Genomic DNA, 15338 nt, shown 5'->3' on the forward strand with positions numbered 1-15338 from the left:
TTTTGGAGGCTGGGAAGTTCAAGATCTGGGTTCCTGCTGAGGGCTCTCTTCTGGCTTGCAGATAGCTGCATTTTCTCTGTGTACTTACATGAGAGGAGGGGAGCTCTGGTGGAGGCCCATCCTCAAGACCTCATCTAAACCTACTTAGCTCCCAAAGGCCTCATCTCCACATACAGTCCCATTGGGGATTAGGGCTTCAGCATATGAAATTGAGGGGGGACATAAATATTCAGTCCACAGCAATGATTGTATATTATAAAATATGTATTATAAATAATAAAAATATACTGTGTTATAAAATAATAATAATAGTGGTAACAATAAAAACAACAAAAACTGACATTTATTGAACCAAGATCACGGAGCACATACTTGGAGCGTCTAACAATATAGGTACACGTCATGAGCTTGACCCCCACACTCCCTTGCACTGGCATGGCTTATAGCAATGACTGTACGTGCTGACCCACGTGTTCTTCTGACTTCACCTTGCAGGGCACAGCCTCTGCAGCCAGCAGGGCAGTAGTCCTGAGAGTGCTCCGGAGGAGACCGAAGGGCCAGACTTGGAATCCTCAGATGAGACTGATCACAGCAGCAAGGTGAGAGATTTCCATTTGCACATCCCATGTCTTGAACCACCAAAGAATCACAGCTGACACGTCACCTCTGCAGCTGTATGTGGTTAGAAGGCCCCTCCACGGGACCAAAGTGTTTTTACTTCTGAGATGTCACTAAATAGGATATGAAATCCAAATTATAGTCTTGAGAACAAACCCATACGTGAGAATATAGGGCAGAGCTCACTCTTAATGAATTAAAGTCTCATTTCATCCTGTTTCCTTCTTATGCTTCCATATATGTATGACGAAACAGCATCTAAAATGTGTACAATTGGGTCCGTTATACTTTCTTGCTACTCATGGTTTCTATAACAGACTCCCTTTGCATTTATCTCCGTTTAGCTCTTGTGAAAGGTGAGCACCTTTTTTTTTTCATTAAAGGGAAAGAAACAATCTTTTTGTTTAATCCAAATACAGTGATTCTTACCCGGTTGAGCACTGTGACAAAGCTCTTATCCTGACCCTTTGGTGCAACTGCGAATTTGTTTTCCATAATTCATCATGCTTTTATTCCACTTCCTAAAGAGTTCTATGTGTCAATAACCTCTTCTCATCACAGTCTCCAGAGTATAACAATTTGAAAACTCTGTTACCTGTATCTGAAAGACCCCTCCCCAGTAAAAACAGTGATATGTTATTATGTCCGTATTTATTCGTCTTCTGTTTTCAGAATGTCGTTGACATATTTATGTTGGTCCCCCTGTCTGTCTCCTATTCTTTTGCTTGACCTTGACCAGTCCCTTAACCTGAGCAAATCATGTAACTTTAAATTATACCTTTGTTTTTCTCATCTACAGTATCAGGTGATTCTTGCCTTTGTCCAGTAATTGGATGACTGGCTGGGTCAAAAATATAACTGATGTTGATAATGGAAATATACTCTTCAAATCCGAATGATTATTTCAAAAACCTACATGTCTCTGCGTATACTTTTCTGCCTCTTTTTGTCTTTATATATCTTCGTAGGACTTTCTTGAGTGCATATGTTAGACTATCTTCAGCATTGCTTTTATCCATATGTTTCTCTTTTGCCATCATAGGATCATCACTCTCAGTGTCTAAGTTGAGCACAGTATAAAATTTAATATTTTAAAGTAATTTTAATGTTTATAAATTTAATATTTGTAGACTGAAAGGGCTTTGTGTTGTTGGTTATTAATTAAAAAGCCAGTAAACGGAAACATGCATGTTTCATTTAAAGGCAAAAAAACAAACAAAAGCTGTTTAAAGTTACTTTTTATTTTTGTGGCCTTTTACCTACTTTTTCGGGGAGGTGGGGGAGGGTGAGTGGCCCTCAAAAGAAACAGATATTTCCGTGTGAGGTAAGATATTTTGAAAGCTATTTATTAAATGGTTCTATTATTAAACTAAAAATGTTAATTCTCAGTTTCTAATTTGATTTGGGAGTACAGTTATTTTTCCTGTATCTAAGACATTTATTTCTGAATACTTTTTAACTTGGATCATTTTTACCTCACTATAATAGCCGTGTTCCACTCCCTTTGTGGATTTTGAGAGATTGTTTCCATTTTAAATATAGTGAGTCATGAAGTCCCAAACAGGGTCCTCTATAATATGGGGTTCTGGCAGCAGAGAGGAAGGAAGAGGCCCCAGGGTTTTGTTGACTCATCCCAGGTGCCTCTCTGATTTCATGGTTCTTTCTCCTGAGAACAAGACCCTGAAACGTGCCTGGGACAGCCAGGGTCAAGTATAGGAGCAGGCGATGCTGTTCCTGGATTTCCCTGTAGAAATGCGCGGTAGGCTCTCATAAAGGAGAATATCTTTGAAGTTATTGACAAGTTTGGGTAATGATCTGAGTATTTTTAAAGATCATAAGGTGGACTCATTGACACCATAGGTTCACAGTCCTTTTTTTATAGACTGGATGTACGGAGCACTGTGTGATTCTGTACCTGAAAATACTCCTGGTGTTGGTTTGATTCAGATTTTATCTTCTTTATTTGAATGATTTTGTTATTAGTAATAAATGAGAGCTAATACTTAGGTAGTGTCTTGTATATATTAGATATTAACCTATCTCATTCTCACAATACCACTGAGAGATAGATACTGTTATTCCCCCTATTTTATAGGTGACAATATTGGAACAGAGAGGTTAAGCCACTTACTGAAGGTCACACAGCTCTGAGATGACAAAACGAGGCTCTCTGTTGTTAACTGCTTTGCTGAAATGACCTTCTGGCCAGATTGTTAAGGTCTGGTATTAAATACCAGGTTTCAAAAAAGGAAGGAAGGAATTAATTAGTGATAGTATAAGCCAGTTTAGATATACAGTTGAACCTTGAACAACACGCGGTTGAATTGTGAGGGTCCACTTATATGTGGATTTTTTTCCAGTAGTAAATAGTATTACCGGTCTGCAGTGGGTTGAATCTACGGATACGGAACCGTGGATGTGGACGAACCACGTGGATACGGAAGAACTACGTATATGGGGGTAGGGGGGAGTATAAGTTATACGTGGATTTTTGACTGCAAGGATATTCGGCACCTCTAACCCCCGAGCTGTTTAAGAGGCAACTGTATACTCATTAGCCACTTAAATATTTTTCTAATGCTTAAGCTTCGTGAAATATTTTTCTAACGCTTAAGCTTCGTGTCTTTTTTCATGATTTAAAGTAAGAGCATGTGTATATCTTAAGTTTCTTGATTAAGGATCAATATTTTTTGATGCGGCTCCTATATCAGTGTGTCATTTTTCTTGAGGATAAACCAAACATTTGTAGTTAAGCTGTAAGCTGCCTAAAAGTGGAAGGATGATTTAGCTTTAATGTGAATGCACCAGGCTGGGTGTAGAATGTAAAAACTAGATAAATAGATAAACAAATGAATGAATAAATGAAATGAAACAGGAAATCATTTTTTATCTGCCTGAATACGTGAGGGCTGTCGATTCTTTTTGTTTATTTCTTTAATATTTTTGCTGCTCTTCCTAAATGAATCATTTTGTGAAACAGTGGGCAGGATAAAGAATGCACATTAGAGTTTTGTGTGTTGTTACAAATTTTTTTTAGAGGGCAGTTTTTGCGGCACGTGGTCTTCGGGGGTTGAGCAAGTAGGTAATTGTGAGTTTGTTGCTGAGCCGTGGTGACACGGGACTGTCACATCCGCGGGGCTGGGGTGTGGGACTTCCACACCGCAGGGACAGTCTGGCGGCCTTTCTCTTTGTAAGCCGCGTCCTTCCTCTTACGACTGTGGGTGACAACCTCAGAGGACCTCCTCACCACCACCCCCCCCACCCACCCACTTGTTTCCCTGCTTCTAATTGAAAACTCTTGTCTCTGGAAACGAATGCTAATTAGCTCCGGGCAGTCCTATCATGCATTCCAGACCCCCTGGCAGCTGTGATTTTGTTTTCCACTTAGCCAATGTATGAGAATCATTTTCAGAGCATTTCCAATTGGAAAGCCTTCTTTTTTCTTTTCAATCCAAATTGTTGTTGTCTTGGAAATGTTTGGTTTTTGTAACAAAGCATTCGGGGGACATTGTGAAAATATGAACTGTTAAAAAATGTTTTGGTTTTTAGTGTCTGCTCTCAACTCTGTGAGGGGTGTCTTCAAAGTTTGAGCCGGGCGGGTTTAATATTCCTGTGCAGTGCAGGATGCAGGCCAATCAGCTGATCCCAGTCTGCAGGGTAGAGACGCTCACATCCCCGGGAGGCGTTTTTTTTTTTTTTTTTTTTTTTTTGCATTGTTTTCTTGCCTCCTGGCTCTCCCTTTCTGGAACTTCTGCTGTTTAGCCAGGTGAAAACAAAGCATAAATTCTGGTTTATCGGTTAGCCTTTGACTCCCTCCCAGAGGGCACTGACGGGCAGAGGGGGCTGCTGTCGGGTCGCGCTGTCGCTGTCCTTGCTCTGTAGAGATGCAGCCGTAGGTCTTCATGGCACAGCCGGCATGGGCTGTCTGCATGGGAGGATGCTCTCTCAGGAGCCAGAAGGCATTTGGTGCTCTCCGAGTATTTTAAGAAACTTCTGTTTCTTTGTGGAACGTGTCAGGAGGTAGAATTATCATGAGAATACCTTCCCGATGATGTCTGCTTTGTGGAAAATAAAACGCAAGCCCAGGATTGAAAACAGTGGCAAGTCCGGTGATTCTGTATATCGGACGCTTCACCTGGTGAGCACTGTTTGAATTCTATCTTGCTAGCCTTTGTGTATGTTACGACTTTCTAGCTGATTTGTTTCCCAGTTCAAATGATGGTGGTATGCTTGTCCCATGTCTCCATATTGCAGCCTTCTGCCCTTTAGATCCCCTTGTGGATAGAGAATATACATTTTAACATGGGAGTGGGGGGCATCAGTAGTTGGAGTGAAGTCGAGTTTGCCAAGAATCTTTACACATATCTGTTTTTTCATTTCTAAATGACAGAAAGGTGGGTTGTTATTATTATTTTTAAAATTAATCGTCATTTGAATGTTTCCCTTTTTCTTTTGGGTGATGAGATTTTGAACATGTTTGTGTTACATGTGTGATAAGTCTCCCCATCTCCACCTCCAAACGGGTAGCCTAAGTATTCAGCAAGCATTTCTGGAAGAAGAATCTTCAACTTGCCTCCTATAAAGTTTTAAGTGCTTTTGACTTTATTTCTGCTTACTTGTGAAGCAGGTGGATTTACATGTGTTGGCCCAGGGAATGTATTAATGATTTAATGTCAACTGACCTATATTGTGTATGCCAATTCCTATGGTAACTGTTGCCTCTTTAATAAGAAAAATTTTTAGTGGGTTAAGGGGGAGGAATAATTTAAAATCAAGTTAAACCATTTAATAGTTAAATATTAATATCAGAGTCTGTTGACTATTAGATTTCGTGTCACTTAATGAAATTGAACTTGGACAGTGAGTACACCTGATTTACTCAAGCAAGCCTTTATCCTTATGGAATGTTTCTTCTTCAAAGTTTGTTCAAAAGGAGACCAAAAAGATGCCAGAGAACTATAGGGGTTATCATTGTATATGAGGGTCTCTGAAATTATGGAATATGTTACTTTGGTGTTTGTTTCCCAAAAAAGCTTAAATAAAGGCTATAAGATTTCAGGCCACTCTGGCCCCTTTTAAATCTGTGGGAAGTGTTAAATCGGTCAGACTCAAAGGACAGTTTTAGAACTCTGAACTCATCCCGAGATAGAAATTGCCTTTAGTGGTTGCATAACAGGAAGAGTTTTAACAGCTGGGTAGCTTGGGTTGGTAGTGTGTACTTGAAAGCCTACCCCCCTCTTTTTGTACTTTCTTTTCATCTTCCACAGGAAGAAAGTGATATTATAAACATTGAACTTCATGCAGACCTCAGTAAACGAGCCCATTTCCTCCTTCAGTTGTCATGTTCATTTCTGTACGTTGGGTGGGTAACTCTTCATCCTGACAGTAGAACAGCTCTGCTACCCTTTAACAGTTTTAACTGGCAGCTCTGAAATGCCCATAAGTGCTTTTTGTGTCCATGGTGACTGATGGCAGTCCTCAAACGGGGAGAGGTTTGGACTTGGAGGAACTGTGTCTGTCTTCTTCTTTCCAGCAATCCTTTGCTACTTGTACCGATTCCAGGAAACTTGGGTTTTAGGAGCTATGTTGAGGACCTCTCATGGCAGCTCTCTGGGCTACAGTGCTTGATGTGCAAATGACCAGAATGCCATGTATCACTCAGTGGAAGAGTGAGGAAAGCACTGCACTCAGCTCCTTCTACATCCTATATCCTGGCCAAGCTACATGGAGAAGCTCCTAATAGGTTTTTTAAATTAATTTTTAGTGGAGCATAGTTGCTTTACAATATTGTGTTAGTTTCTACCGTACAGCAAAGTGAATCAGCTATACGAATCCATATATATTTCTCTTTTTTGGATTTCCTTCCCATTAAGGTCACCACAGAGCACTGAGTAGCGCTCCCTGAGCTATACAGTATGTTCTCATTAGTTATCTATTTTATACATAGTATCAATAGTGTATGTATGTCAATTCCAATCTCCCAGTTCATCTCCCCCCGCCGACCCCAGGTCCTATTAGGACTTGTTTGATGCAAACAAGTTTGGCCACAGTATGGGGGCAGGGGGACTTAAAAACTGGACCACAACATGTAAAATCTCTAGGTTAGAGGTATTCTAAAGGCGACCTGCATTTCATTTTTTGGGGGGTAATATTTTAGTAAAACAAAATTCTCAAACTTGATGATATCCTTTGAAGTTGTTTCCAAGAAAAAATTTCATTAAGAGCCTTATAAGTAACACCCCTTGACGATATATACAATATAACTTGTTATTCTGTCTTTTTGTTTGTTTATTTAATTAAATTTATTTATTATTTATTTAGATAACATGGAACTGACAGTAAAAAGATTATGTCCATATTGACCCAGTTCCTTGATAAACCTGAGAGTTTACAACTTGAATCAGAGAAGGGGCTTGCCAGTGGAGAAACTGCTTCCCCCCCACCCCCCGATAAATCTATCTTAGCTTAGGAAGACTGTGTCTTATAAGGAAGGGATGCCTAAGGCTCTGAACTCTCAGAAGAGGACTCAAGGATATTTTTAGGTATCCCCTGGGATGCTCAAGGTATTTCCTAATATAATCCAGGACCTGACTCGGGAGGGGTGTGCCAGGAAGAAGGTGGGGAGCCTGACTGTTTGACGGGAGGTTGGGTAGGAGATGGCTAGGTGTAGAGCACTAGAGCCCTGGCCCTCATCTCACTAACCTGAGCTTTCCCTGAGCTTTTCCCTGAGCTTAAAACTCAGAATACTGAACCTTAGAGGTGGTGGACTTGACATAGGCAAAGTCCGGAACCCTACTCACACTCTTAAAAATGGAAACCTTAAAGTATTTTTCGTGAAACGGAGGGAACGAAAACCCAGAAACTCCATGTCATGCCTTTCATTATTCAAGCCAGATATTGCTGAGAATGGCAACAAGTCAGCGTGGTGCAAATTGGGAGCACAAAGGGAAATGTCTTTTGAATTTCCTGCCTTTGATATGTCAGAGTCCCAAGGTTATAACTTGCCTTTTTCTTAAAGTGTGGGACATCCTTGGTGTAATCTGTGAGGACATTGGAGTTCTCATGGCAACTTGTCTAAATGATAAAACTGCAGAAAGGTCTCCTGTGTCTCTGATGGGAATATGGGAATGGATTTAGGTATCATGAGTAATAGCTATGTTATTAATTTGTATGTAAATGACAGGCAGCTGTGGTTATTGTTGGGACATTTAGAAAAGCATTGTGTAAGCGAAGGTGCCAGTTATACATTTGTTGTTTTGATGAGTGACAAATCAAAGTGACAGAGGAGAGTTTGGGATTAGCTGGAGGGCAGGGCACTTAAGCTGTCAGCTGTTATCACACTGTCTTTCCTTGGGATTTTCATTTGGTGAGGCACAACCCCACTTCCATGATGTCTATGTTATAATGCAGTTGCCTTTTATAGTTATCGTGAGATCATCTAAAAGGCGTGTGGACGTTTTTGTTAAAATGGACCTACTTGTCCCTTTTTAATTATTAGGACAAAGCCATATTTAACTGTTTATATTTAATGATGACAGTGAGTTTGTAAAACCCTAACATAACTAAATCAGACTGTTTAGTTTATTTCTACTGAAACAGACTGTGATTAAAAAAAGTAGTTTTTCTTTTTTAACAGCCTTATTGGGTTATAAGTCACATGCTTTACAGTTCAGCCCATTTGGGTGAGTTTTTCATCAGTCACCAAAGGGAGAATTCTTTGTGGGGATAGTCAGTGTCTGACACACTGATTCCGTAGGGAACATTTAACAGTGCCACTGACAGGTAACTAATACATCCCGGCATATAAGACCAGGATCTGTGCTAGCAATAAATAAGCTGTGTAACCATAAGAAAATTGGATCAATAATTACGTGGATTTGGGTCCTGGCTCTGCTCTTTCCTGTCATGACATTGCTGCTAATGCATCCTTGTTAAGTTCTGATTTCCCATGTCCTTGTCCTGTCTTTATTCCGGGCTTCCTTCCCTTTGGGCTATGCTAATGAGGGAAAGGCAATATGCTAATGAGGAGAAGGCATGCTAATGTTAGCTACCTTCCTCTGTGTTTAAGAATTACCCCCATGGGATACACTTGGTTTGGTTCCTCTGCCTACCACAAAATGCCAGCCTTGACTTTCAGCTCTTTGCACCAACAGTTGTTTTTGGAAGGATGGTCTTCTCGGGATGTTCAGTTTCAAGAGTGAGCAGGTGGGATACCCACCTACTCACTCCTGAAAGTAATCCTTTATCTGCGCAGGTCTGTATTGGAAATACTTTGTGCCTAGGGGTGAATTGGACAATAGAAACAGGGAAGAGCAGTCCAAGAAGATATGCAAGGAGATATGCATGAGACATTTGCAGAGTGGTACATTCGAACAAATACTAATAAACTAATAAACTAGATGTTGTGCTACAAAATAGCCTTTGGAGTAATACCATAGAGAGCTTTAAAAAAATGCTAACACTTGCACATCCCGTCCTAGAGATTCGGATTGAATTGATCTGGATGGCGCACTGGGCATTGGGAGGTTTAAAAACTCCCCAGGTAATTCCTACATGCAACCAGGGTGGGGAATTACTGATTCCACAGGATTTTCAGTGGTCCATCTTCAACCCTTGCTTTGAAGAACTGTTTTGCATAACTTGAAAAGTTGGAATTTTAGAATTCTAGATTCCCAAACTTCCACCTGAATCATCCTGGACAGAGATTGGGTGGGGAGTGAGCTCTCCTATTGAGGTCTTTTTCAGGGGTCAATGCCCCTTAGTTTTAGTTGGAGGAGGGGGGAGGTGGTGGGTGCTGGTGGTGGTGGAATCTTTCTGCCTTGGAGAAGTTGGAGAGACAGAAACTTAATATATATATATATATATATATATATATATATATATATGTATATATATGTATATGTATATATATATATCTGTTGTTATCTAGAGAGTTGCCTCCATGTCAACTTTTAATAGAGACAGAAGACTCTGCTTATAAAATCATCTTCCAGCTTTGCAAAGTAAATACGTATAGTGCAGTGAACTGAGGGTCTGATAATGAATTACCCTTGTATTTTGGGTGAAATGCACTTGTCCGTATCTTCCTCTCCTCATTGGAGAGCTTCTTGCAGAGTAATTAAGGACACAGGCTTTGAGCCATGCTGCCTGGTTCAGATCCGAGCTGTGCAATCTTGGATGAGTTACTTAACCTCTCCTGGCCTCTGTTGTCTCAACTGTAAAATAGGAATGATGATAGCCCTCACTTACCAAGTGGGAGGATTAAATGAATCAGACCAGTGCCTGGCATGCAGTGATCATTCAGTATATGTCAGCAGTTTTTATTATGGTTGTTATGAGCATTCAGTGAGCTCTCAGATGTGTGGAGCAATTTGGGGAAACGAGAGATGTGATTCATGTGTGGCAGTTCACTAACCAGGAAGAACAGCTTTAGGAGGGACAGATGTCAGACAAGTCTCTCTAGTGAGGGATAACTTCGTCTGTCTTGCCTTTTCAACTGTGCTCTGAAGAGCACGGAACAGGTGGCCGCATTTTGCCGCAGTCTGCACGAGATGAACTCCTCTGACCCGAGCCCATCCCCCCAGGACTCTGCCGGGCCTCAGCTGGCCACCATGAGACAGCTCACGGACGCCGATAAGCTGCGCAAGGTCATCTGTGAGCTCCTGGAGACGGAGCGCACCTATGTGAAAGTATGTCTTCTCCTGCCCTGCATCCTTCCTCCCGTCCTTCGGAAGGATACAGGCTCTGTGTTGATACTGATGTTGACTAACAGCAAAGCCAGATCACGGTCTTGAAGGGTATCTTGGTCTCTCCTATGGAATTTGGCCTTGATTCTGAATGTTACAATCTCCTTTTGTGTTTTAGGGAAGCATATCTATTCTTATAGCACTTCGTTGATATAAATAACTGATTGACTGACTCAGAAAGGAGATGATGGTGGATGTTAAGTGAACCTTCTGACCTTTCTAAATATGTTGTTGAGCTCATACTAAAATTGAATTCGTTTTTGACAAATTCAACTAGTAGTATCTTCACAATCTACTTTGAGTCTAGGCAGAAAGATATCAGGTCTGTTTTGTGTTATCATTTGTTCTGACATTTAGTTATATTCCTGAAACTATATCATTTGTTCCTATATAATTTATAATACATACAACTATTGTTTAAAAATGATTAAAGAAGACAATTTAAAAGTGATAAAAACTTTATTTAAAACTTTATTCATGAAGTGGACAGTCTCCTTTTGTAGAACTGTAAAATGGGACAGAAGGCAAGAAGCTTTCATAGGGTAAAGAATAAAGAACAAGGAAGAGACAAATAGATAATACTTGATTGGCTGGGGCCACGTAGTCAACCTTGGTTGGGGTGAGAAGGCCCAGAGTTGGCCTGGCATTTGGAAATTGGCTGAGTGGATATACTATGTTCTGGTCAAGTGGTGTATTGACAGGCACACAAAAATGATCTAAATTTGGGTTTGCTGACCCGACACCCCAGGCAGAAATGGCTCCATCTTGGGCCTGGAAAGTTATTTCAACACTATATAATTTATAATATATAACTATATAATTCATCTAATTATGATAATTGTATAATGATATACTCCTCTAACTGTATAATTTAGTTATGTTTAGTTCCATGTTACAATAGTATGATCTGTTTTAGTCTTTAAGTCAGAGGTCAGCAAGTTATGGTCCTTGGGCCAAATCCAGCTCTCTGCCTGTTTTTACAAATAAAGTTTTATTGGAACACAGCCACACACATTCACTTATGTATTATTTATGCCGCTTTCCTGTACAGCAGCAGAGTTAAATAGTTGCAACAGAGACCATATGGCCTGCAAAGTCTGAAATATCTTGAGAAAAGTTTGGCTCACTTCTGCCTCAATGGACCTCAGTGACGTAAAGACTGAAATGTTAACATTTGGGACATAATTTTTTTTTCTTTAGATTCTTTATAGACTTTTAGATGTGCTAATCATATATTCTTTCAACCCTTAGGACTTAAACTGTCTCATGGAGAGATACCTAAAACCTCTTCAAAAAGAAACTTTTCTCACCCAAGATGAGGTATGGTGACAATTGTCTGAACTTCGTGAGGGTCACACTATAGCTTGACTTGGTGAAGAGGAAGGACTGGGGAGTACACATAATACTGAAAGCATTTTGAATTCATTTAATTGTAATAAATAGATCAAATTATTGCCTGCGGAGCTCTTGGTGTGCACTTGGAGAGGAAGGAGGGAGCTGCCCCACCTTCTGGTGGTGGGAGCATTACCGTAATTTATAAATATGGGTAGAAAAACTTTGAAATCAGAAGCAAATAAAGGTTCTGCACACTAATGAAATACGGGGTTGATGAAATTCTTTTGCATTTTCCAGCTTGATGTGCTCTTTGGAAATTTAACTGAAATGGTAGAGTTTCAAGTAGAATTCCTTAAAACTCTAGAAGATGGAGTGAGATTGGTACCTGATCTGGAAAAGCTTGAGAAAGTTGATCAATTTAAGGTAAGTCTCATCCTCAAAGAGTGTAAAGCTGCCTCTTAATGTCAAGGGTGGGCTATCCTATAGGTCAAGTCGAATCTCCTAATAACACATCGCAGGAGGCATTGTTGCCGTGGTCTTGAGTCTTCACTGAACTGCCAGTGGAGTCATTTCCTAAAGGGAGTCTGAGAGGGGAACGCACTGCATCTTGCTTTTCTGGCTGAGGTAGAACCAGTGCCACTGACTTGCATTAAACTGGTGTATCTGCTGACTTCTGCTTTGGAAGATGTGCCTACCTTTTGTTCTGTTTATGTAGGGGCCTTTAATACTTGCTATTAACAAATTAGACTAGCACTCTTGGTTTTCCAATAAACAAATTAACTTATCTTGTTCTGGGAAACTGGTTAATGGAAGTGCTTATCAATTATCTAGGAGGACGACAATCTTCCAGCACACAGTGTCCTTGTAGCCTTTTTTTTTTTTAATTTATTTATTTTTTAATTTATTTTATTTTTGGCTGCGTTGGGTCTTTGTTGCTGTGCGTGGGCTTTTCTCTAGTTGCAGCGAGCAGGGGCTACTCTTCACTGCAGTGCACAGGCGTCTCATTGCAGTGGCTTCTCTTGTTGCAGAGCACAGGCTCTAGGCGCGCAGGCTTCAGTAGTTGTGGTGCACTGGCTCAGTAGTGGCTCCCGGGCTCTAGTGCGCAGGCTCAGTAGTTGCGGCGCACGGGCTTAGTTGCTCCATGGCATGTGGGATCTTCCCAGACCAGGTCTTGAGCCCGTGTCCCCTGCATTGACAGGAGGATTCTTAACCCCTACACCACCAGGGAAGCCATGTCCTTGTAGCCTTAGTGAGGATTTATGACTAGTACCTCAGTGAGGTTGCTGACAGCTTGTCTCCTTCTCCTTGGTTGGCTTTCCCTTATTGCAGAAATTTCCTGTGCTGTGTTTCTGATTGACAAAGGTTCACTGATTTTTGCACAATGGTGTTGGCTTACATGTCACCCTCATGTACTTTTAAAAAACAGATTAATTGAGGTACAATTGATAGACAATACACTACATATATTTAAAGTGTACAGTTTGATGAATTTTGACATACATGTACACCTGTGAAACCATCACTTCAATCAGGATAATGAACGTAATATCACCCCTAATTGTTTTTCCTGCTCTTTCGTGATTCCTCTCTCCTTCCTCTTTACGGCCGCCTCTTAGCCACGGGCAACTACGTCTGCTTTCTGTGACTACAGATTAGTTAGCATTCTGGAATTTTATATAAATGGAAACATATAGCATGTACACTTTTTTATGTGTTATCGTTTACTGTGTAATTATATTGAGTTCCATCCCTGTTGTTACATATACCCATGATTATTACTCTTTTATTGCTGAGTAGTATTCCATTGTGTGGATGCACTGCACTTTGTGATCCTTTCCCCTTTCTTGGGCATTTGGGTTTTTTCCAGTTTTTGGTGATTACACGTAAAGCTGCTGTGAACATTTATGTACAAGTTTTAGTATGAATATATGCTTCCATTTCTCTTGGGTAAATACCTAGGAATGGAATGGTTAGGTCATATGGTAAGTGTATGTTTAACGTTTTAAGAACTATTTTCCAAACCGGTTCCAGTGTACAGTCCCACCAGCTGTTCATCCTCATTCTTACAACAAGGTTGGGTCACTCTTGAATTTTAGCCATTTTAGCAGGTAGGTGGTGGCACTTCATTGTGGCTTTAATTTTAGTTTCTCTAATGACATGACTATGAGTATCTTTCTATGTGCTAATTTGCTTTCAATATATCCTCTTTGGTGAAGTGTCTTTTCAAATCATTTGCCCATTTATTATATTGGATTGTTTTCTTATCGTTGAGTTTGAGAGTTCTTTGGAAATTTTGTGTATGAGCCTTTTACCGATATATGATTTGTAAATATTTTCTCCTTGTCATACAGTATCTCCCAAAGAGAAGTTTTTTTTTTAAGTTAATTTCTTTTTTTTTAATTGAGTAGAGTTGATTTACAATGTTATGTTAGTTTCAGGTGTATAGCAGAGTGATTCAGTTACACACATACATACGTATACGTCTGCTCTTTTTCAGAGTCTTTTCCCTTATAGGGTTATTACAAAATATTGAGTATAGTTCCCTGTGCTGTACAGTAGGTCCTTGTTGGTTATATATTTTATATATGGTAGTATGCATATGTTAATCCCAACCTCCTAATTTATCCCTCCCCTGAGAAGTTTTTATTTTTTAATGAAATCCAAGTTTTCAAATTTTTTCTCTTTTGGGTCATACTTCTGCTGTCTTATCTATGAACTCTTTGCCTAAACCAGGGTCATAAAGATTTTCTCCTAAAAGTTTCATAATTTGGGGATTTATATTTAGGTCTCTGATCTGGTGTGAATCAAAGTCAATTTTTTTGCATATGAATATTTAATGTTTCTAGCACTATTTTTTGCAATGACTATCCTTCAATCCTTTTCCACTGAATTGCTTTTGCGCTTGTGTTGAACTTGGGTTCAGTTGTCCATGTAGGTGGGGACCCTCATATACTTTGACTCTCTTCTAACACTTGCAGAAACCTGGCTGTGTAATGTTAGTATGTATACAGGTTTGTAGGATGAGATGAAGACTCCCCCTTCGATATATTTTTGTGTGTCATCTCTTTACAGTCCCTCTCTGCAACAGGAGTCATTTAGAATGCACACACATATTCATACACATAAGCATATGGACATATATTCATGTATAGTTCTCTATTTTTATTTGGATGTAATTTTAGACTTACAGAAAGGTTGCAAGGATAGTATAAAGAATTCCCAGATAGCCTTCTCCCAGCCTTCTTCCAAATGTTAACACATTTGCTTTATCCTTTCTCTCCCTACCTATTTCCTTTATGTGTGTGTGTGTGTGTGTGTGTGTGTGTGTGTGTGTGTGTGTATTTCTCTGTATATAGAATATAATTGTTTTCTCTGAACGATTTAAGTGTAAGTTGCAGGCATAATATCCCTTTAACCCTAACTACTGCATATAGTTCATTTTTTGTGTGTTCAGAAATTGATTGTGTTAGTTCGTTTTTCTTCTCTTCAGGGTAGTTGGTCATACTGTCCATTTGAAGTACAGTGTGGTTCATTGATAAATTAATTAATAGGATATTAGAACACCATGATAAGGGCCAGTAGTTTGTCAGTTAATCAAAAAGTTACTTAATGTGGAACATAATAAAAATGAGGACAGAC

The 15338-nt window shown here is 39.8% G+C and overlaps 1 protein-coding gene across 5 annotated transcripts in view; it reads left to right on the forward strand.

Moving 5' to 3' along the window:
* The window catches only part of TIAM1 (TIAM Rac1 associated GEF 1), a gene marked incomplete at both ends in the record, with an annotated part of 133378 nt that overhangs the window by 90996 nt on the left and 27044 nt on the right, over positions 1–15338 (forward strand). For 2 of the 5 annotated variants that reach the window (XM_082839544.1, XM_082839546.1), the window contains 4 exons: positions 496–599; positions 10128–10307; positions 11616–11684; positions 11997–12122. In XM_082839544.1, coding sequence (XP_082695670.1) covers positions 496–599; positions 10128–10307; positions 11616–11684; positions 11997–12122 — 479 coding nt within the window. Of the gene's footprint in view, positions 1–495; positions 600–4122; positions 4757–10127; positions 10308–11615; positions 11685–11996; positions 12123–15338 lie in introns of those variants that run through there. The other 3 variants (XM_082839545.1, XM_082839547.1, XM_082839548.1) reach the window with 3 other exon arrangements.

This window comes from Leucopleurus acutus, assembly GCF_964270905.1.
Source record: "Leucopleurus acutus genome assembly, chromosome: 5".
NCBI classification, from domain to species: domain Eukaryota; kingdom Metazoa; phylum Chordata; class Mammalia; order Artiodactyla; family Delphinidae; genus Leucopleurus; species Leucopleurus acutus.